The sequence below is a fragment of the Odocoileus virginianus genome, chromosome 7 (assembly GCF_023699985.2).
Source record: "Odocoileus virginianus isolate 20LAN1187 ecotype Illinois chromosome 7, Ovbor_1.2, whole genome shotgun sequence".
Lineage (NCBI taxonomy): Eukaryota > Metazoa > Chordata > Mammalia > Artiodactyla > Cervidae > Odocoileus > Odocoileus virginianus.
This window is the reverse complement of record NC_069680.1, coordinates 6,478,758-6,501,302: the sequence shown is the minus strand read 5'-3', so window position 1 is coordinate 6,501,302 and position 22,545 is coordinate 6,478,758. Positions and strand designations below refer to the sequence as shown.

General features: G+C 48.2%; 2 protein-coding genes across 5 annotated transcripts in view; one reads left to right on the top strand and one right to left on the bottom strand.

Annotated features, from left to right (window-relative positions):
* Positions 1 to 1,333: 1,333 nt before the first annotated feature.
* SFXN2 (sideroflexin 2) lies at positions 1,334 to 19,524 on the bottom strand. Of its 4 annotated transcripts, XM_070470093.1 has the most exons (13): positions 19,429 to 19,519; positions 16,517 to 16,653; positions 11,320 to 11,481; positions 10,978 to 11,148; positions 9,799 to 9,897; positions 8,987 to 9,062; positions 8,580 to 8,665; positions 7,269 to 7,329; positions 6,856 to 6,922; positions 6,219 to 6,268; positions 5,871 to 5,920; positions 3,815 to 3,862; positions 1,334 to 2,954 (listed from the first exon to the last, which is right to left on the bottom strand). In XM_070470093.1, the coding sequence occupies exons 3-13, from the start codon at positions 11,478 to 11,480 to the stop codon at positions 2,855 to 2,857; spliced, it is 969 nt and encodes a 322-aa protein (XP_070326194.1). In that variant the 5' UTR covers position 11,481; positions 16,517 to 16,653; positions 19,429 to 19,519; the 3' UTR covers positions 1,334 to 2,854. The 4 variants fall into 4 exon arrangements, with proteins under 4 accessions (XP_070326194.1, XP_070326193.1, XP_070326195.1 ...); XM_070470092.1 differs by lacking the exon at positions 16,517 to 16,653 and having other exon boundaries at positions 19,429 to 19,524; XM_070470094.1 differs by lacking the exons at positions 16,517 to 16,653; positions 19,429 to 19,519 and adding an exon at positions 19,383 to 19,404.
* Positions 19,525 to 19,741: 217 nt separating this feature from the next.
* Positions 19,742 to 22,545, top strand: part of ARL3 (ARF like GTPase 3) — a 30,625-nt gene continuing 27,821 nt past the window's right edge. Inside the window, exon 1 of the mRNA XM_020897885.2 lies at positions 19,742 to 19,850. Coding sequence (XP_020753544.1) covers positions 19,848 to 19,850 — 3 coding nt within the window. The 5' untranslated portion in view covers positions 19,742 to 19,847. The remainder of the gene's footprint in view (positions 19,851 to 22,545) is intronic.

Genomic DNA, 22,545 nt, shown 5'->3' with positions numbered 1-22,545 from the left:
TAGATACATGTATAACTGATTGACTTTGCTGGACTCCTGAAACTAACCCAACATTGTAAATCAACTATACTTCAACAAAATTTTAATTAAAAAAAAAAAAAAGGCCAGACATCATTATCATTAGGCAACTCCAAAGGTTTCAATTTGACAAACAGAAAGGGATTCTGTCCTTTCTCAACTTCCTTTCTCTCTTTACCTGAGCTTGAACTGAGCTACAGGACCGGACAAACATGACACTCTGCCCAATCTGAACTAGAACTTCTCACCAAGGCATTTTAGTCACCCTCATCACCTCGTTCCACACCTCATAGGAGCCAACTCAAAGAAATCGGAGGCTTTTACAAGATCGAACTGAGATGCAGTTTGAGTGAACTTTTTAATCTGCCTCTAAATGGCAGTCACTCTCTACTCCAGACTTTTCCAAGAGTAATTGTCTATGAAGAAAGGAGGAATGCCAGGAGGCTTAAGGAGCTGGAAAAGTAAGAAGGTTGTGGATTCTTGAAAGAACCTCAGCTCAGAATTGCTGCCGAGTTCTGGCCAGCTCTGGTAATGTTTTTCCTATTTGCCTTTGGAACTGAGCAAAGCTGAAGGCAAATCTCCTGTCCCAAGGAAGCCAGCTCCAAAGACACAGGCTTTTCTGCTCAGATATCAGCCAAAGTTAAGTTGCATATGTTACAGAATAGCTGAACTTGGAAAATACTCTGAGTAAAAGAAGTCAGACACAGAAGACCACATAGTGTGTGAGTCCATCTATATGAAATGTCCAGAATAGGTTAATCCATAGTGACAGAAGATAGATGAGAGGTTGCCAGAAGCTGGGGGATGAGGGTATATGAATGACTACTAATGAGTACAGAGTTTCTTTCAGGAATAACGAAAATATTCTGGAATTAGAGAATAATGACAGTTGTATGAAATTATGAGTATGCTAAAAACCACTGAACTGTATGCTTTCAAAGGATGAATTTCATGTTTTGTGAATTGTATTTTCATTTTTTTAAATGGGGGAAAAATCAAACTGCGGTCAGTGCTTTGACCTCAAGGAGGCAGCCCTTTCCTTCAGAGCAGTGGTCCTTCAAAGTGGTCCGCAAAACAACAGTATCAGCGTCACAATTACCAGAAACACAAATCCACAGGCTCCATCCCAGCCCCACAGAATTTGAAATTCTAGGGAGGGGGCCCTATAATCTGCCCTCCAGGTGAATCTCAGGAATGTTTCTTAGGAACCATTACCCCAGAGTAGGGGACACTGTGTAGAGAGCCAAATAGTAAATATTTTAGGTTCTGCATGCCACCCCCATAGAGTCTCACACATCCTTCTTTTTTCACAACCTTTAAAAAATTTAAAAGCCATTCTTATTTCCCAGGAACATAAAAACAGGCAGAACTGAACCCTCAAGCCATGGTTTGCCAGCTCTCACCCTCAAGCAACACATTCAGTCCAGGAAACACTCTAGAGCCTCCAGCAAAGGCAGGTAGATTTTTCCTCCATAATAAGGGAGACAAACAATGGCCTCTGGGCACCAGACAGGTTCCCCTTAGAGTTGTGATACCCCCCTCCATGCCAAGCCCAAAGTAAGAACAGATCTTGCTTTCCATCTAGGTTTTATTAACTCAGTGTGCAGACAGTTCATTGTGCTCTTTCAAGAAATGTATTCGATTCACAGTGATACCCTTTGATCAGTCAGTAAATTCTACTAGACAAAACTCATAAAGACATTGGCCCCAGGTTGGCTACAGCAGCCCCCTCTCCCTCAGGGGCTTCCAAAATAACCTAGAGCACCCTGGCGAGGAAGGGCGAGTAGCTACACTTGGCCGTGTGTCCTTTAAGGCTCTTTGGTCCTGGTTGGTTTCCTCTCAGAGGCGTCCAAATAAAACTTCCCTTTCCTATTCAGTCCACACCAGTCTTTCTTTGGTGTTTAACCCAATGGGCTGAGGAAGGGTGGCAGCCAGGAAATTATACCCACTGAAACGTGCGGTTAATGCGTACCTATGTCCTTTTTACTCAGTCAGTGGTTTTATCTTTCAGACACAGAGAAGCAGAATCAGATAATGATTTTAGGAGAACAAAGCCAGTGTCAACAGACAGGGTCTGAAGCACCATGAAACTCTGCTGCCTCACTGTGTCCTGTTTCTTTTTGGGAGGGGGGAGAGGGTTGGCACTAAAAACTCCTGGGTGCCTGATAAAAACTCTCAAGGTTAGCAAGACTCCCAAAGAAGCTTTCTGCCCAGGGGGGCCTGGGGAGGAGAGTGGGCAAGAACAAAGAGGAGGTCCAAAGTGACCCAGCCTCTCCCCACCCTCTTTCTGAGGGAGCCAGAACCACACACACACACACACACACACACACACACACACCCCCGGCGGGAAGGGTGCCCTTGACTGAGAACAGATGAGGAGGAAGAGAAGGGGGGCCCTTCTTCAACCCAAGCTGGAACCAGAATCTCAGGTTTCCTAATTTATTCCGAACGGTTTACTTGAGCGTCACCCTCAGGACCTAGCACCTTCTCCCTGAGGGGGCCTCAGCTCCTGGTCTCCAGAAGATGGGGGTTCGGGAAGAGCAGATAGAAGCCTTGGCCTCTCTCCCCTTGGTCACTTTTATCCCCTGGAGTCCAATAAACCCAGATACCTGGGTAGAAGCATGAGGCATCCTCCCACTGCCACCCTTGCCCCCGAATCCACCCTGGCCTGCAGGCCCTGTCAGCAAAGAGGAATGAATGAGGCACAGGAATCCACAGCTGGTGTATGGACTGGTCGTGCTGGGGTGAGGCCTTCAGAGGCCCTTACTGAAGCAGACATAAGGCACAGGTTCTCTGTGAGCTGGTATGTGGACTGGTCCGTGCTGGGGTGAGGCCTTCAGAGGCCCTTATTGAAGTAGACATAAGGCACAGGTTCTCTGTACTTGGCCTTGATGGTGTCCTGGAGCTCAGGTTCCAGATAGGAAACCGGCAATTCACTGAGAAGAGAGAAGGGCATTATGAGCCTGCCACCTGGACAGACAGCAAATTTCCCTGAGATAAAATCCAACATAGTTGCCGCCTCTAAGAAGCCCTTGCCCATTTTTCCATCAGAATTACAAATGGCTTCTATAGGGCACAGTATGTTGCTTTTTACTTTTTGGCTTTTTACTTCTGTTGAGCTCTGACTTCATTCTCCCTGGTGCCAAACTTCTACCTTCTCCAAGATTACAAGCACGGTGATTGGAACACAGGAGAGGTGTAGATGACTACTGAGCTGGGAGTACTAGGAGAAGGGAGATGGGCGTCTTCTCGTATCCATTCAGGCTACATCTGGTCTCCTGGAGTCAGTCCTCTCCACCACCCTGCCCCCGCCCCTGACACCCGTCTAATGCTTCCCTTTCCCTTTGTCATCATCTCTTCTCAACCACCCCCTGCACCCTTCCCAGGACACGCAAGGGAAGCTGAGAGGTCCAAGGCATCCACCCTCTGGCAAAATCAGCCAGAATGAGTACCTACCCTCTTGTTTGATTTCAAAGACCAAATCCAGCCATGGGAGATGGGTCTAACAACTCAACCAGCAGGGACAGGAAGTCTCTTACTGTTCCCCTACCATCTTTCCAAGGCAGCCTGTGCTCCACTAGGAGTGAGCAAAATCCCTCTGCCCCTTGGAGCTCTGTTTTGGTTTCCCATTCACCTGGAGTCTAGAGGCCCAGAGTTCACACTGACAGAGTTCACACTTGTCCCCGGACAGATGCTGCCCTGCCTGCCCCTCCCTCTTCTTCAGGACAGCAGGCAGGTCAGCAAGAGCAGGGACAGGCAATTCAGTAAAAACAAGTGGGTAATGAACAGCTGATACCATTGCTGCGGGAACAGCCCACACGCCACCGGCACCATGAAGATAAGACTGGAAGAAAGGAGAAACCAAAGCATTAGGGGATGTCTGGCATCTCACAGACTCATCCACACCCCGTGGCTGAGATTCCCCAAAGGATGGGGGAGCTGAACCCAAAGTTCCTCTCCCTTCAACCCTTCTTCTGGTCTCTAGGTACCTGGAGACTTACTCCAGCACAGGATAAAACCAGCCCCCCTGCACCCCTCACCCCCATCCACCTGTCATTCTAGCAGATGAAGAAGGGAATAGAGACACCAGGAAGTGTGAGCAGCGGCGCTCATGACCATAGGTGCCCTCTGGTGTTCGGGGAAAGCAGGAGGAGTGTGAACTCAGGGTCAGGCTCCTGTACTTGCTGAACCCCTGGGCTGTTGGAGAACAATGAGGGCAGAGCCTCTGGAACTTCATGGGGCACACAAGGAATTCTAGGAGCTTGCTCAAATGCAATGCTAATTCAGTAGGTCCAGGAAAGGGCTTGAATCTTTATTCTCAAGTTCTCAGAGGATGTGGGCCCAGGACTTTATTTTACAGAATCTGGGAATCTAATAGACCTGGGTTCAAGTCCCAGTTCTTCTTGTGCAATCTGGGGCAAGCTCCCTCTGAGCCAGCGGAGGGAAGGCAAGAGTGCCTACTCGGCAGTGTTACTGTGAGGATTAAACAAGGTAACACATGGGACACATCCAGCCCATGGTAACCATTCCCTCAGTGGCAAATCAATTTGCAGAAGACAGTCTGGCGGGGACTTCCCTGGTGGTTCAGTGGTAAAGAATCTACCAGCCAACATAGGAGACACGGGTTCAATCCTTGATGGGAAGATCCCACATGCCTTGGAACAACTAAGCCCATGCACCTCTGACTACTGAGCCTGTGCTCTAGAGCCCAGGAGTCTCTCGCCCTAAAGCCCGTGCTCCGTAACAAGAGGAGCCACCGCCATGAGAAGCTTGTGCACTGCAACTAGAGAGTAGCCCCTGCTCACTGCAACTAGAGAAAAGTCTGCACAGCCAAAAAAAAAGGAAGACAGTCTAGCATAATGTTAGACTTATTAAGGATCCAATCTCAGTTCCAGCAATTACCAACTAGAGGTGCTTGGGCAAGTCTCTTCATCTGGGAAAGGAGACGCTGACTGTATGTATACCTCGAGGGCTCAGGGAATCAGGTGAAATTATAGACATGAAACATCAGCACAGTGGGGGCACACAGGAAACATCCAATACACATGAGCTTAGGTTGTGGTCATTAGCTCATGGCCTCACAAAGCACGATGAATGCTGGGACTTGTCCAGTCCAGGGCAGGCACCTAAGACCGCTGCCGGGAGTCATGGTGCTTTCCTCCTGTGCGAGGCTGGGACACGTGACAGGCCCAGGCTGTGTCATTTTTTACATCTCACCGTATTCGGATATATTGAGGTATAACTGACGTGTGCATGCTAAGTCACTTCAGTCATGTCCAACTTTTTGCGATCCTATGGACTGTAGCCCACCAGGCTCCTCTGTCCATGGGATTCTCCAAGCAAGAATACTGGAGTGGGTTGCCATGCCCTCCCCTCCAGGGGACCTTCCCAACCCAGGGATTGAACCCGTATCTCTTTAAGTCTCCTGCATTGGCAGGCAGGTCCTTCACCACTACTGCCACCTGGGAAGCCAAGATGACATGTAATACTGTGTAAATTCACCACTGGTGTGAGCTGACCCCCCTGTCATTTCACATAATTCTTATTTCTCTTTTGTGGTTGAATGATCTTATCATTTTTGTCTCTTCTCTAAAACTACTGCAGACCTAAGGCTGGAGGGGAGACCCTGGGGATGAAGGACGCCCAAGGGTTCTGCTTTCCACCCTGGTGTGTGCACAGGGCCAGCACAGCGCCCTTGGAAAGCTGGGACGAGTCAGAGGGGCCACAGGTGTTCAAGCCTGGGTGCTTTTGAAGTCAGGTAAAGGAGTACATGTCTTCCCACATGGGTAACACAGGAAGACAGATCTTGGGTGCCCCACCACAGACGCCAACTGAGAAAACACGTTACTCACAAGCACCCGGACAGCAGAACCTGCAAAGGGGCGTGCAGAACCCGGACTCTCTGTGCAGAAACAAGACGAAAGACAGACCCACATGGGACTTACATATTTCAAGATGAGCCCCACATTGACAAGCTAGCTAGAAACCCACAGGCAGGAAACCCTGGCTCTGCAGCGGAGGGAGGTGAGAGTCTCCTTGTTCTTAGCAGACAAGGCTGAGATCCCAGGGCACTGGGAGGGGCCTTCCCAGAGTGCGGTGCGGGGATGGGAATGAGATGGAAAGGTGAGAGGGTCAGGGACCCCCAGCCCGGGTGTGGTTGGGGCCCCAGGCAGTGAAGGTGCAAAGGAGAGTCCACTCACCTGCACGAAGCGCAGCTTCTCCAGTCTTTCCATGAGGACCGGCAGCAGAACTGGAAGAGGCAGGCAAAAGGCTGTGACACTTCCCCTTCTGAAGTCAGATCACAGACTGAGTGGTTCCCCCTCCTTACCCAGAAGTTCCAGAAAATACTTTTCATTGGGGAGAAGGATGTATAGGCATGGCCACATCCACTTCTCCCCCAAGTACCAGAAGAAGATGCTTCCCAGACTCCTCGACCTGCAGTCCTATAACCATAGGAGGATGGATACCATGGGCCCAGAGCACCCTTCTCACAACCAACCATCTTTGAAGCAAGTTTTGTATCCTGCTCTGTAACCTGTCCCTGCTGGAGGCAAAACCAGGGCAGGGAACTTATTTTCTCTACCACTATCTCCCTAACACATTGAAGGAACTTAAGAAATGTTTGTTAAATGAAAACAACTTTCTCCACCAAATCTCTGATTAACTGGCATTCCAGGATTTACAGTGTGACTCTCCAGTGGCTCTCAACACTCAAGCAAACCAGTTTGAGAAGAATGCCTATAGAGGCTGGGGTCCCACCCCCCCACCCCAAGTGTGGCTGAGGTCTCTATCACATGAGCCAGGGTCCCCCAGGATGGGAGGGCTTCACCATCTTACCCATGCCAGGGGCTGCCATGGTGATCCGAGAAATAACCACTTGGGTGATGCCTATGGCTGCAGCTCTCTGAGGACAGAAAAAAGTAAGCTGTTGGTTATGACTTCATGAGTCCACAGGCTGCATCAGAGGGCTGGGCCAGGGTCAGAGTCATGGTCAGTCTGAGCTGGTAAAGGGGAAGGGATTGACCTGTCAGGGGTTAAGTGACCATACCTGACCCTCTCCCACCCAGACACATTCTTATGGTTTCAGGACCAGAAATGACATGAACAGAGATATGGAGGGAAGATCGATGAGGAAGGAGGATGGTGCTAGGGAAAAGGTTTTTAGCCCAGGCCTGCTCTGAGTGCTAAGAACAGGACAGGGTCCGAGAGGGAACTCCCTCCTCCCACCCCCAGGGCAGGCCTCTGCTCACCCGGGAATGACCGATCTCATTGTGGTTCCTGTCCTTCACAGAGATTCCCTGGATGAGTTCCCTAAACACAGACAGGAGGTGCTGGACGCGGGAAAGGGGTGTGTTGGAAGCCCGTCAGCGATGTGACACACCAGGGGACTGGGGCCAGGGCATTCCAGCTCTAGGAAGTCACCTCCTGCAGCCTGGCCCTTGGAGCAGCCTTCCCCACTCCAGAGAGTGATACCGCAGATATCTAGGGCAGAGGCTCAGAGAGCAAGTGCCAGGTCCTGGCTGCCTAGGCTAGATCTGGAAGCTGCAGAACAAGTGTATGCTCCTGAGCAAGTTCCCTAGTCCTTCTAAAAACACAGTTACCCTCATCTGCAAAATGGGGATAATCACGGTGCCCACTTAGGATTTGGTGAGGATTAAACGGGATGATGCCTGCCAAGTGCTGGGTCCAATGCCTGACTCCACAAACATGAGCCACTCTGGCTATTATATTCAAGCCAGCACTCCATCCGAGACCAGGTGGGTGGTGGTGGGGACTCATTCATTCGTTGGAAGGAGCAACTGGATGGGGGAGGGGGAGGAGTCGAGTAGAGAGCATACACGGCTGTTCTACGGTGTGCTCTTTCTACAAGGGTGATTGTGATCACTTTCCATTGACTACTGGTCCTAAGAAAATGTGCCTTGTGACATCGGTGACAGCCAGGAAGGCATCGATGGCAACTGTGGGAGCAGTAGCTAATGCTTAATATTACATTCCAGGTGCTATTTTGAGTGCTTTACATCTATTACATTATTAAATTTTGTGGCAGGGGAATATCTTCGCTTTCTCTAGTCAAGGAACAAGAGCTGTGAGACACAGTGGGTTTCTCCTTTCCCCTTTCCTGCTGTGAAGCTTAGAGCCTGGCAGCTGGAAAACATCTATCTACCCCTCTGGCTTCCCTCCGAGCCTCTTGGTTCTGTTTTATCTTTGGATACCTCGCTCTGCTGCGTTTCATTCTGTGAGCCATCCCCAGGGCTCTGGAAGTAGGCCAAGTTCACGACTTAAATACAGTTGTAGTTGAAAGGACATGAGCTGGTGCCAAACCCCGCAGGTCCATGCTAAACCTCCAAATCCATCCAGAGAATGACTCCCACAGCACTCATCACAGACAAAACCCAGGTCACCTGCCACTCCTGCAGCCATCACTATTGGAGCCACTGATCCTCGGATGCAGCCCTCCCCACCCCCACCTCAGCCGCCAAAGCCACCCATTGCCTTGGCCGCCTGCCCTGTCCCTGCTGACTTTGCGGTTTACAGGGAGGAAAAGGGATCCCTGTACTCACTGCTGGCGCATCATGGGGATGTTGACACAGTTAGCTGCAGCCACGGCGGCAAAGGGCACCCAGCGGCCCACCAGGGGCGGGGCTCTCTGTGGGGGAAGACGACAAGGGGTGTAGGTCAGCTCCCTGGAAGACGGGGGTGGAAGGGGCTTTAGGACGATAAAATAAGAAATCAGACCTCACTACCACCACATATCCTGACACCCAGTCAGGGAACCCAAATTCCCTCAAAAGCCGGAGAAAAACCAACGTGGGACAGCCCTGCTGAACTTCCCACTACTTGGCTAGGCTCTGACCCAAACCCAACTCTTCCAGCCTGGGAAACCACCCATACCTGGGAAAAAAAAGTTTTCCCTAGGACTTTGCTGCCCCCTTGTGACCACCATGTCCATAGCGGCCCCAGACTGTACCTTTGTCAACATGTTCATGCCCACAGCAGTGGCCACTGCGGTGGTTGTGGCTGTGATGTAGGAAACAGCCATCTGCCTAGTGGAGGAGAGAGATGTTTGGGAGTGGGGACTCCAGGTGGCTGAGGGCAGGACCAAAGCTCGGGTGATAAAGGCTGGAAATGTGGCTTCATGCCTGAAAACCTCGGCTTCAGCTTGGGATCTCCCTCCAACTCACTCAGATGCTCCTTTCAGTACATTAAACACACCAAGTGCCTGCCTGCTCAGAACCTCTGCATGCTGCCACTCCCTCTCCTGGGAATCTTTCCCCGGGCTCTTGCATGGCTAAATCCTTACCTTTCAAAACTCAGCTGAAACATCAGCTCTGCAGAAAGGACTTCCCTGACCTGGCCTACCTGTACAGACGCCCTTCTGCTGCTCTCCAGCATGTCATCTGTTTATTTCCTTAATGGCAGCTATCACAGACTGAGACCATTATGCTTATTTTCCTAAAAAGACCTTAAACTCCAGAGACCACACATGTCTTACTCAAATGTATCCCCTGCCCCTAGGACCCTGTCCAACACCTAATACACACTCTAGACATATTGGTAGCATGAATGAATGAGTGAATGTTGAATTCATCTAGGAAGAAGATACTCTCCTAGTCCACTTAGTACTTCCAAACCCTGAAAAGAGAAACCTGGTCACCCACCCAGGGCAGGCCCCACCCAGGGAGGACAGACAGCCCCGGAACCCCTTAAGAAGGGCTGTTCCCCCTAAGGCAAGAAGACAGCTCCAGGCCCACACAGACAGCAGGGGCTCAGGCCTCCTACCTGACCGACGTGGGGGAAGCCGCATTCCTGTTGGTGTAGTTGACTAAGGCATTGAAGGACTGGTTCACCCACTGCCAGAAGATCACTGCTGGCATCGTCCTACCAGGAGAGAGGCGGGGAGAGGCAGGAGGAGGATGGGAGGAGCACTCGGGGACACCATTCAAACCTGCCACTCCCCAGGCCATTCCCATGCTGTCTCCTGTACCTGCTCTTCTGCACAGGTTGCCCCTCTGCCTGGAACATCCACACCCCCAGCCTCTTGGTATATGGCTGAATCCTGCTCTCTGGAGAGATCTCTTCTTCCTTGGAACCTTCCTGACCCTTCCCCTGTCCTTCCTGAGACACAGTTAGTCATTCCATGATGTCTGCTCCCACCACCCAATATTCTGCCCCCAGCCTACCACTTGGCAAGCTAGACTGTAACTGTTCCTTCTTGGTCTCAACAAAACTGGGTGCTCCTTGAGGGGTGGGCTTCTGGTGGCTCAGACAGTAAAGAATCTGCCTGCAGTGTGGGAGACCCAGGTTTGATCCCCAGGTCAGGAAGATCCCCTGGAAGAGGGCATGGCAACCCACTCCAGTATTCTTGCCTGGAGAATTCTATGGACAGGGGAGCCTGGTGAGCTACAGTCCATGGGGTCATAAAGAGTCGGACACAACTGAGCGACTAACACTTTTACTTTCTACCGGGCCCAAGGTCTGGCTCAACAATTGGCTAACCGAATGTGTTAGGGAGGGAAGAGGTGGAGAGAAAAGAGGAAGGGGAACAGAGAAAGTTTCTCTCCAACTGGACTGAAAGTGTCTTCCCATTTTTTAATTTTTTGGGTATTATGTTATAAAAATACACTAAATTCATTGTTCAATAAGTACTTTTTAAAGAAGTAGAAGAGTTCAGTCATTGAGTGTCCTAGAAAGAACTGCCTCAGTTCATATAGCCAGGCACCACTATTTCCTGGCTGGTGCACATGGACAAGTTACATAACCTCTCTAGAACTGCAGTTCTTCATCTGTAAAGTGAAGATGAAGACAGTACCTCTCTGTAGGGCTGCTGAGATTAAATGAGGTGATATATGTGAACAATTGAACACAGTGTCTGGTATCTGGTAAGGAATCAGTAAAGATGGCTCCCTCCCTAGCAGGTCTAAGTGGCGCCCCTGGCACTGCCTTGCTCCCCAGTCGCACCTGTAGAACTGGAGCATGAAGCCTGTGATGATCATGCCGCCAGGGACCTGGAAGGACATCCGCCCAATGACGTTCATCTTGTCCCCAGTGTCAGGGTGGAAGGCCGAGTCGTACAGCTTCTTAGCATAGAAAAGCTGCTCCACCTGGGTGCCCGGGGGCACAGTCCCCATCCTGTCACCCAAAGACAACAGGCGGATGTTACCTCCCAACCTCCACCCTGAGTCATCCTGCTCTTGGCTCCCCCACCTCCCTGAGCTCCCTGCCTATCCCCTCATTTTCCATTTCCACCTGTCCCCTAGGGCACCCAACGATGCTGCCCTGGCCCGTCTCCCAGCCACTCACCTGCTCTGCTCCACCATCACTTTGGCCCAGTCCAGCTCCCGCTCTGGTACCAGGACTGTGCGGGGGTCCGTGATATTGAAGAAGTGCTTCACCCGCCCCAGGAAAGTGCACTGGTCCCAACGGGGGGCATCAATGTTAAAGTCAGACGGATCAGCCTCCATCCTGCCCATACACAAAATTGTGAACTTCAGAACAGAGGGAAAATGAGGACTGTCCCCCGAATCAAAACCTTCCCCAGAGGCCCTGAGCACCTCCCACTATAGGAGACAGCTCACCCCAGCCGCTAGCATCACCTCACTCAGGTCAGGAAGAGCCCAGTGAACTGTCACCCATCTGGGCCACTGGACACCAAATGTTTCCTGAGTGCCTGCCAGTGGCCAGCCCAGGGCATGATCATGCAGGGGGCAAGAAAGGGGAAAGGGACAATACAGGGTCTGTCCTTGGGGAGCTGAGTCTGACTGGGGAACAAGAGCCCACCTGTGGAACAGCAGATAACACGGACGGCTATGATAAGCACAAGATAAGAGGAAGCTGAGTTGGGGACAGGGTCACAAAAATCAAGGGGGGCTTCCCAAAAGAAGTGGAATGTGGGTGAAGCCCCAGAAGGTAGGAGAGATCATTCTGCAGGAGAAAAGGCATGGGGTCACATTGAAAGTAGAAACAGTCACAGATAAAGACGGAAATGGGGGTCTTCCCTGGTGGTCCAGTGACTAAGACTCCTGTGCTCCCAAGGCAGGAAGCACGTGTTTGTTTCCTGGTCAGGAATTAGATCCTACATGCCACTAAGAGTTTGTATTTCACAATGAAAAGTCCTGAATGCCACAACTAAAGATCCCACATGGTGCAACTAAAGATCCACATGCCACAGTGAAGACCCAGTACAGCTGAATAAATAAATAAATTCATATTTTGAAAACCTGAATGGGAGTTTCCCTGGTGGTCCAGTGGTTAAAAGTCCCCCTGCCAATGCAGAGGATACAGGTTCGATCCCTGCTAAGGGAAGACCCCACATGCTGTGGGGCAACTAAGCCCATGCGCTGTTAACTACTGAGCCTGAATGCCTTAGAGACTGTGCTCCACAATGGCGTGGCAATGAGGAGTCGGCGCACCACAGCTAGAGAGCAGCCCCTGCTTGTCACAACCAGAGAAAGCCTGTACACAGCAATAAAGACCCAGTGCAGCCAAAAATAAAATAAATAAATATTTACTTTAAAAAAAAAGAAGGAATGACAACAATGCTATAATAGATGGGATGGAGAAGCTGGGAAGACTCTAAGGTACTTGGACTATCCGTGATGTGGGACAGTATAATTTGAAAATGGGCTTGGACTAGTTGTAAATATATACAGCAAACTTTAGGGCAACCACTAAAAAAAATTTTCAAAAGACATATGATCTATATGCCAGCGAGGAGGAAAAAAATAGAGTCATGTAAAAAAGGTATGGCTTTTGAACTTCTGCCTGAAAGTTTCAGGAAGCCACTAACAAATTTTAGGAAAAGTGATAAGATTAGATGTGTAGTTTAGAAAGAACAGTCTAGGCAATTACATGGACGTAAACAGGGTGTGGCAAGACGTCAGAGGACGCTGAGACCAGGTGGAAGGGAACCCCCAATAATCTAGGCAAGAAGAAATGGGGCTCAAGTAAACCAGATGCACCAGATGTGGAAGGAAGACCAAAAGCAGAGAAGCATTTAAAGTAGCCAAACCTGAGGATGTGCCAAGTGATTGGGTATAGCAGGAATTCTATCAGTCAGAGCTCAACCACAGAAACAGAATCAATAGGAGATCTACCTACCTGTCTGTCTACCTATCTCTTAGAATTCCTAACCTCAGGTTGGAGGGGCCCAGCCCTTTTTTAAAGGGATTCCATCTGATTAAGTCAGGCCACCCAGGATAATCTCCCCTTAGATTAACTCAAAGTCAACCAATTAGGGACTTTAATTACATTTGTAAGATCCCTTCTCCACAGTATGTGAATCAGCGTTTGGTCTAATAACCAAAAGAAGGCGTGTGGATGTTACAAAGTGACTACTCCCTCAGCAGCCCCTCAAACTGGAAGCAGAGCAGAGAGGGAGTCCTGGTGAGTTCCTCTGGTCATCACAATCCTTAGAGCGATAGGGTTTCTGACTGGGACAGTAACATGCTGAGAATACAGAAAAACTGGCTTTAAGGGAGAAAACACTGAGTTAGTTTCCTCATGTTGAGTTTCAAGTGCTATGAGACTTCCTCAAATGCAAGAGGCTGCCATCTGTCTCAGAAAGTGAAGTTGCCCAGTCATGTCCAACTCTGCGACCCCATGGACTGTAGCCTACCACGGTCCTCCATCCATGGGATTTTCCAGGCCAGAATACTGGGATGAGTTGCCATTTCCTTCTCCAAGAGATCTTCCCAACCCAGGGACTGAACCCAGGTCTCCTGCAGTAAGCAGACACCAGGGAAGTCCTCATGCTTCTCCTTTGCAAATGCCGGTCTAGGATGCTCTTCCTCTCCCTCTTCACTAAATAATACCTGCTCATCTGTTTGTTTGTTTGTTTTCTTAAGGAATAATTTTGAGACTTAACTTATATATCTTCTTCTACTATATCATTTGTCTTTTTTTCTTGAAAAAAAAAAAAAAATCACCTGAGAATCTTCATATATATTGAATTACAAGTTCACAGGCACGCCTTGAGCAGTCTTCTTCAAAGTTTGCTGAGGCGCTGCCCCCTGAAGGGCTGGCAGGCAGGAAACTGGAGGAGCTGGAATGCTGAGTCGGAGGGCTGATGAAACTCACCAGGAAGCCACTGAGATTCTGGGAAGCTGCGTACCGGGATGCTGAGGGAACCTAACCGGAAGCTGCCAGGTAGGGTGTTGTTGAAACTTGACAGACAGGAGGCAAGTACCCAGGCATCCGGAAGACCACCCCTTTCTCATCGGTGCTCCTCCAGCGCCCTCTACTGGTAGAGCTTAAAATCATATCAGAGGGCAAAGGAAAAAGGTTTACGTCTAGGATCGCAAGGCCCGAAGAAAAAGGGTAGATTTGGAGCTAAGGAGCGATAAACTAACTGGCACTGATACACAACTTACTTTTTTGCTTCGCATCTTAGAGAATTCTCCATTTTATATATACAGCTCCATCTCACTCTTCAATTATTACATACTATTCCATGTGCCTTAATTTCATCCTTTTGTAGACATTTGGGTTATTATCAATTTTTCACTGCTGAGAGTATCCTTATATACATTACTTTGTGTATATGGCAGCTATATCTTTTTTTTTTTTTTTTACTACATCATGTGGGATCTTAGTTCCTTGGTGTGCATGCTAAGTTGCTTAAGTCATGTCTGACTCTTTGCAACCCCATGACCTGTAACCACCAGGCTCCTCTGTCTGCGGGACTCTCCAGGTAAGAATACCGAATGGGTTGCCATGCTCTACTCCAGGGAGTCTTCCCGACCCAGGGATCAAATCCGCATCTCTTATGTCTCCTGCACTGGCAGGCAGGTTCTTTACCACTAGCACCCCCTGGGAAACCCCTTAGTTCCCTCCCCGACCAGGGATCAAATCTGCGCCCCCTGCATTGGAAGTGAAGTCTTAACCACTGGACCATCAGGGAAATGCCACAACTATACCTTTAAGGTAGATTTCTAGAAGTGAAATTGCTGGATCAAAGGACGTACATGTTTTAAATGAAATCTTTATAAATATAATTCAAATTGATTTTTCCACCAGTTGTATATAATGCTCCTTTAGTCAAACTTTTACCAATATGGATAAATAAATCTTTTCTTCCTTTCCAATATGATGGGCAGAAATAATATTGTTATTTTCATTTATATATTTTTTAAATTTATTAAAAAAAATTTTTTTGGCAGCACTGTGCAACATGTTGGATCTTAGTTCCCTTACTAGAAATCGAACCTGTGCCCCCTGCAGTGGAAGTACAGAATCTAAACCACTGGACCATCAGAGAAGCTCCTAAATTGTATTTTCTTGATTCTTAATGAGATTAAGCATCTATTCATGTTTTTGGCCATTTGTTTTTCTCATTCTGAAAACTTTAAGCTATAGAAGTAATTTTTGTAATAATTCAGTGCCAAAGTATATAAAGTGAAAATGATAGTGGTTAACATGTTTTTTTAAAAAAAAGCTAGGTGGACTTCCCTGGTGGTCCAGTTTAAGACTTCACACTTCCACTGCAGGGGGTGCGAGTTCGATCCTTGGTTGGAGAACCCAGATCCCACATGCCACGTAGTGTGGCCAAAAGAAAATAATTAAAAAATAAAGCTATCTTCTTGAGTTATACAATCATGTAGATCCAAGGCATTCACAGACTTGAGCAAACAAAGCCAGGATTTCCCATTAGAGAAAGGAAACATTGCTGACGGAAGCCACAGACCTAGTAAAGAATAAATGTTTTATGTTACATAGTAGAATGAAAGGGAACTTCCACTCAAGACACTACCTCAGTAAAGACCCATGGGTTATTACAGCTGCAAGGGAAGTTACAGCAAAGTCACCTCAGAATAAATAGCAGCCTTAAAAGCAGGTGCATTAGCAAGTAATCTCCAGGACTCCCCTGCCCTCCCCCCAAAGTAGCCTTTTGCTCTGCAGAGACAGTGTGGATGACAAGCACCTACCCATCCCTCAGATCTTGGTTGAAACCTTTGCTCAGAGAAGTCTCTGAAGGACCCCTTCCTCCCTCGCATGCACTGCTGTGAGCTCCTGGCTCTGTACTCGTCCTTCAGAGCCATGCCATGTGTGATACTCTGGTTTTACCTGAATTAATGCCCACCGTCCCCCACTAGGCCATTAGCTCCTTAAAGCCAGGAGTTGTGTCCATGTTGCTCACCACCGTTGCCTCAATGTCCAGCAAAGCAATTCGAGTATTTGCTAAAGAAGAGATCCAGTCAGTCGCAATTGGATATTTGGGCTTAAAACCCAGCAGGGAGACCAGGGTTAGAAGTAAAACAGGGAGGGAGCAACATGGGGGTGGTTTAAGATAAAGTTTTCAAACGAGAAAATGCAGACTGGGAAGAGCAGTTATCCACGGAAATACCCAGGAAGACCACTATATTTAAGAGGTAACCCATCAAAAATCTGAGCACAGCTAGAGAGGGAGCAGGCAGAAGCAGCCCACAGATGAGGTAGAGCGAAGCAGACGGCAACTTTTCGACTTGTTAAGGTGGGGGACACATGCCCCTCTCACACCTACCAGAGCCCAGGAGAAGCTCCAGGCTCTGTCCTTAAGGACAGGCTGACGTGGCTTCTGCAGGGGGGCTGCTGCAAAGACCAAAGGCATTTCACCCAGTCCCAGCTGAAGCCAGGAGGGGGAAAGAGTTCCCCTTTATTCTAGAGGAAGGAAAAACAGTAAGCCTTGGCTTATAGAGCCCCACACTTGCACCAGATGGAGACAGTCCCAATGCTATGCCTCCCCTTCAACACACACACACACACACACACACACACACACACACACACACACTTCTCGGCCATCCCTCTCCACTCTCAACTGAACAATCCAACACTGGAAAATCCTCTTTCTTTCACAGTGAGAGCACTTCTACCATGAAGGGGTAATCATTTGCTAAGTCATGCAAGAATCTTTGCCTTCATTACCAAGGAACATCCTTGTCCTGTTTATAAAAGGAAAAAAAATCTAAATTCTATGTCTTAACATTTTTTCCCATTCCATTGGCCCCCAAGGGGACAGTTCTGTGATTCCTTCAGGGCAAACTCAAGCCCTTCGGTTACATAATCCCATAGTATCTTGTCCTCATTTGCAGCACGAGGGACTTTTGTAATTGTCGCTTTCTTGATGCTTATTAGTGTAAAATCTGCCTCCCCTGACAGACTGTAAGGTGCATGCTATAGTCCTCATCTGCCCTCTAAAAACACTTACTGCCGGCCGGAATGCATTCTGACTTATTCTTGGGTTCTCCAGACATCAAGGATGTCCCCCACGTCTTTTCTTTTTTTGTCAAACTCAGAACCTGCCTTTGTTACAAAAGTAAGAACAGGCTTTCTTTCATGAAGCTGCAAACTGTCTACCCCTCCTATACTGAGTCCTACTGGTCGCTGAGTTTTCAGCAGTTACACTCCCTCTTCCTACACAAGCCATATCTAATACTTCCTAAAAGGTGACTATGATATCCAGGGTTCCACTACAGGGAATGGGGGAGAGGTGGAAATCAAACAGGTGACTGACCAATACTTCCCTTTCCTTCCAGGATTAGAGAATGTCACAGCTCAAAGACATTAGGGATCCAAGATCTCAACTTACAGATGAAGAAACTGATGCCAAGGAGGCTCCCATGCATTGAGCTAGCGTGGTGAGCGTTTATGGCAGACATGGTCCTGCACTGTGGCAGATAAAAATGTAAGCAGGAAACAGATCTAGTCTTATTTATCCAAAAATCTGATAACAGCTAGGGCCGTATTTTCCCAAGGTTATAAGGCTTAGACAGGAATTCCTTAATGGTCCAACGGTTAGGACTCCACCCTTCACTGCCAAGGGGGCAGTGCAGAGTGGACAAAAAAAAGAGAGAGAGACCACAAAGTCACAAGGCTTAGAGTCACCTAGATGGGTCCTCTTATCCATTAAAAGGTGCTTGTCTCAAGAAAGAGAGAAAACGAGGAAAGAAGGGAAAATATTTTAAAAATTATATAACCTACTAACTTTCCTTAAGCAATGCTCGTCCTTCCAGGGAGAGCTGATTTTCTCAAGCAGACAGTATCAGAGTTTGGGAAACAGGCTTTCCAAACTCTTTTAGAGTGTCCTTTTGCAAGGGCGGGGAAGCACCCAAGATCTCCTATTTGAATCCCCTACTAGGGGAAAAAAACAAAACATCATCGCTGGTACTCCCATCAGAGGAAGATCAAGGCAGTCAAAGACTCAAGCAGTTCAAACACAAAGTCCACTGAGATGTCAAGGGCTGATGTCAAGGCTACCTAGCTCAACTCAGAGAATGAGACTAATAATTAAACCAGCAGACCCTGGTAGTATATGCCTATGTACAATCAAATGACTCCCTGGCAGCCGTGATGTTAGAATCCAAGCAATTTCAGAAGAGAAGTCTGCTTTGCCTTTTTCACACTAGAACCAGCAGGCTAGAGATAGGTGGAAACTTGACTTGAATACATAAATTGTTAAGAACCATTCAGGGAAAATCTGCCTTCATTCCAACAATCTTAACTAGGCTGAAAACCTGCTGGTCTTAAAAGCAGCAAAGCCCCAAACCTGGAGGAAACTATTAACAATAGCTAAGCCCAGGGACTTTCCAGGCATTCCAGTGGTTAAGACTCTGCTTCCACTGCAACGGCACAGGTTCAATCCCTGGTTGGGGAGCAAAGATCCCCACATGCCACGCGAGGAGCGGCCAAAAATAATAATTCCTCAAGAGTCAGAAAGTACTGGATTCAAGTCCCCACTCTTAACCCTTAAAATAACCAATTTCTAGGGCTGTGAGAATGAAATGAAAGCTTGTATGAAAAGCATCTCACTGGGAAGGATGTGACTTCCATGAGGGCAGATTTAGCCCCTGCTGTGTCTCCAGAGTCTAGACTAGGACCGGGCACAAATACGGTAACTCTTCTTCCTGTCCTCTGCACGGGGAAGGGGTGGGAAATAGCACCCAGAATCTCTCTCACTCTTTCTTGCCTATAAGTGGAGGCCCATTTTTGCCTCCTTCAGGGCTGCAGGCGGCGCACCGACCCTGCCAACTTGGTTCAGCAAAGCCATCCATCCCAAACGCCTTTCACCCCCGTAAACGATCAGCTCATCCCAGCCCTCACGGCCAGTCCTCAGGCAGCTTCTTGCCCTCCTGTAGGCAGCCTCCCACTACGAGGGCTCCTCCAGCCCGGATTCTAACACAGATGTGTGGAGACGGGTGCGCAACCCATGACGCCCCCGTTCCTCAGCCTAGCACACGAAGGTACTGGAGGCCCTAACGAGGTCCACAGGTAGCTCCTTCTCTTGCCACGTGGCTTTGGCAGGTGGAAGCCCAGCCCGCGCTGCAGCCTCGCCTGGGCAGAGACAGGACAGAAACGCAAACTCCCTCCTGGGATGTGGGGAATAAAACCTGGCACAGGTAGATGTTGCAGGAGGCCTCCTCTCAAGATCCTCACCTGGTCCCAGGAGAAACGCACTGACACAGCTGCCTCCAGAAGCAGCGCGCTTTGGCAGCCAGGCCAGGATGCACTTCTGGCCTCCGCCCGGGAACCTCCCCTCGCCCCGCCCTAACGCCCTCCCCCTGGACCAATCACAAGCCGGGTGGCCCCCGCCGGCCACGTGGGCGAGGTTTCACCATTCCCCGGGTCTCTGCAGCCTGCCGCCTTCTCCGGCCGCTCCAGCAGCCCGCCTGCGCAGTGGGAGGGCACATTGGCGCGCTTGCGCACATTGGGGAAAGCGGAGCTGGACCCCGCCCCGTCCTGCTGCTTTGCTCCTCCGCCTTGCGTACGGGGGACGTCGGGGGCGGCGCCGTAGCAGTTGCCCCTGGTAACGGGGGAGGCAGGAGGAGGAGGAGGAGGAGGGACTCGGCGGGAGGATGGTGAGTGTGGGGGCCTGGGTCCCTCCGGATCTGGTCGGTCACCTGCCTCCCTACCCCTGGCCCAAGGGAGGCCACCGCGCTTAAAGACAGGAGGGAACGGACTGGCGCTCAGCTTGATGTCCGGGTCCTGGATTGGTTTCGGGGGGCGGCAGGGAGCCCCGAGTGTGGGCCCTGGAGGGAATCTGGGCCTGGGGAGGAAGGCGGGGCTTGCAACCTGTCCGAAACTAGGGGAAGGGTCTGGAAGGGTGCTGGGTTGTCGCGGTACGCAGCCAGGGCTCCATCATTACCCTGGGGATTGGGATGAGGGCGGATCCTAGGAGCTGCGGAGAGCAGCTTCTGCACGCAGGATTAAATCTTCCCAAGGAATCGGCCTCCCAGTGCCGCAGGAAAGTGGGGTTCACCAGTGCCCGGCTAGAAGCGGGGAGAAGGGCCAGCGCTGCTGTCTTTGAGGTCGCGCTGGCGGTACCAGGGGAGATGGTAGCCCAGCTCTCCTGTTCCTCGCGGTGTGAGGGCCTCTGGGGGGTAAGGGTGTAAATCCCCGGACACAAAGAGGTGCCGCTCGGAAGGGATGTATTGTTAAGCAGTCTCGGTGTCTGCGTGTCGGGCGCGCTTCTGCAGTCCCGAGTTTTTTATTTGCTGAGGGTTCTGCAAGGTCTGGTTGTTGGTGATAGCCAGCCTCCTGTTCAGTACGTGTTGGTGGAGGCAGATTTGCTGCCCGATCCTTAGTCTTTACTTCGGACCTGTTGCCACCTTCCTTTGCATATGACCACACCAGAAGCAAAGGCCTTAATCTCAGTTTGGTGTAGATTAAAAAGGGAGAGAGACCATCAATTTGGGGCTAGCTTTTTCTCTTCAGGCCAGAATAAAGCTTTCCCAAATACTTAAATTATGTGACATATTTGACGCTTGACTCTGTTCCTTGTTGATTTCTCTGCAGTTAATTGGAGAGTATTAAAATGAAATCGAGTGGTTTTAAAACTAGTGGAAGAAAAATTTTATTTTGGAGCGTTTGGAGCAGACTGATAAATTTACCAACTGCAGAGAGCACTCAAGCTTATAGTTACTTCCCTGTCCCAACTTCAGTCCCTTTTTGACTTTTAGAACTGTTGAACCACTTCTGTTGATTTATGAAGAAAAAGCTAGATGTCCAGAAGGAAAAAAAAAAACAACACATGTACACTTGGTTAGATTATCCAATGAGTAAATTTTGATAGGAAAAATTTATTTCAATTGATTTAACATTGTCAGATTGTTAAAGAAGTAACATTATTGGATCTGAAGTTGCCAATCACATTTCAACACTTGCTACATTGCAGTTTTATTAACCTCGGGCTAAACAGATTTTTACATGTTTGCTTTTTATTAATCGTTTATACATGAGCTGTCCATTTAAAGGCTAAGTTTTTCTCAACAAATGAGTACAAACATAAATATTTACACAGAAAATAACTAGAATTGAAATGAAAAAGGCATGCCAAACCAACGGAGAAAGGGATGGCATCATAAAGGAGAAACGCATGCGAGCTGGCTAACTTCTCCCAGTTTGTTTATCAGTGAAGTGGCCTGTGTAATTTCATGATTGTTTAATTTATAATTACAAGCCACAATAAATTAGCCACTGCTTATGTTTCCAGGTACAGATTGACACTGTATACAACAAATTGACAGTGTATACAACACTGTTGTATACAACTGTTGTATTCAGTGATCAAGACAGATTTTGTTTTTCTTTTTTTATTTTTTTTCCTACAATAAACAATAAGGAATTAGGGCAAATTATTCAGGAGTCTTCATCTGATTTCCAAAATACACTTTTTTTCTATCTCCAAAAGTATGGCTATTCTTAGAACTGTAAGTGGAACAAGGAATTTAAAGGGTCAGTGGTATGATTAAGTATGTCATATCTGATAACCATGAGTCCCCATAGTAACTCTACAAGAGTTCCAGGTTTATTTATTGTCTTAATCCTTCAGCTATGACTAATATATATTTATTCTTTTAAAATTTGGAATACAGCAACAAAAACCCATTATTGATTTCTCTGAACCCCTAGAAGTTCAGCTATTTTACCCCTGCCTTAGGATACCAAGTCCTTGGTGAAATACTAAGTTGACAGTAATTTTTGTGCATAACTAATCACAGTTATTTAGTAGATGAATCCTCCATTCAGGAATTATTTATGGAGTAATTTCTGAATATATAAAGTTAGTGGTATTTATCAGGCATGTTTGACATTTGAAGATTGTTCCCAAGTTTATGTTTTCTGGTCAAAAATGGTCGGTGAAAAGTAGAAACATATAAACACAACAACTGTTTTGAGTTCCCTCTATGTGCATGCTTCATACATCATCTGACTGAATCTTCATAGCATTTTTCTTGAGATATAAATATTGTTCCCATTTTCTAGATGAAACTATGCCAGAGGTTACCCATCGGGATGTTGAATAAAAGTCTATGAAACTCTAAAGCCCATAATGTATTTTTCATTAAGACTGATGAAGTAAGAACCCACTCCAATTGAGGAGATGCCAGTATTTTGTTCCTCAGGGAACATTGTATTTATTTAGTAGAGAGATAAGGAGAAAGAAGACAAGATTTGGGTGAAGTTCTCCCTAACAAAGCTATAGGAGTTCCTGGAAATTAACAAGGCCTCATTGGGCAGCACCAGTGTTTTTTTGGTGAGGTAAAAATAAAT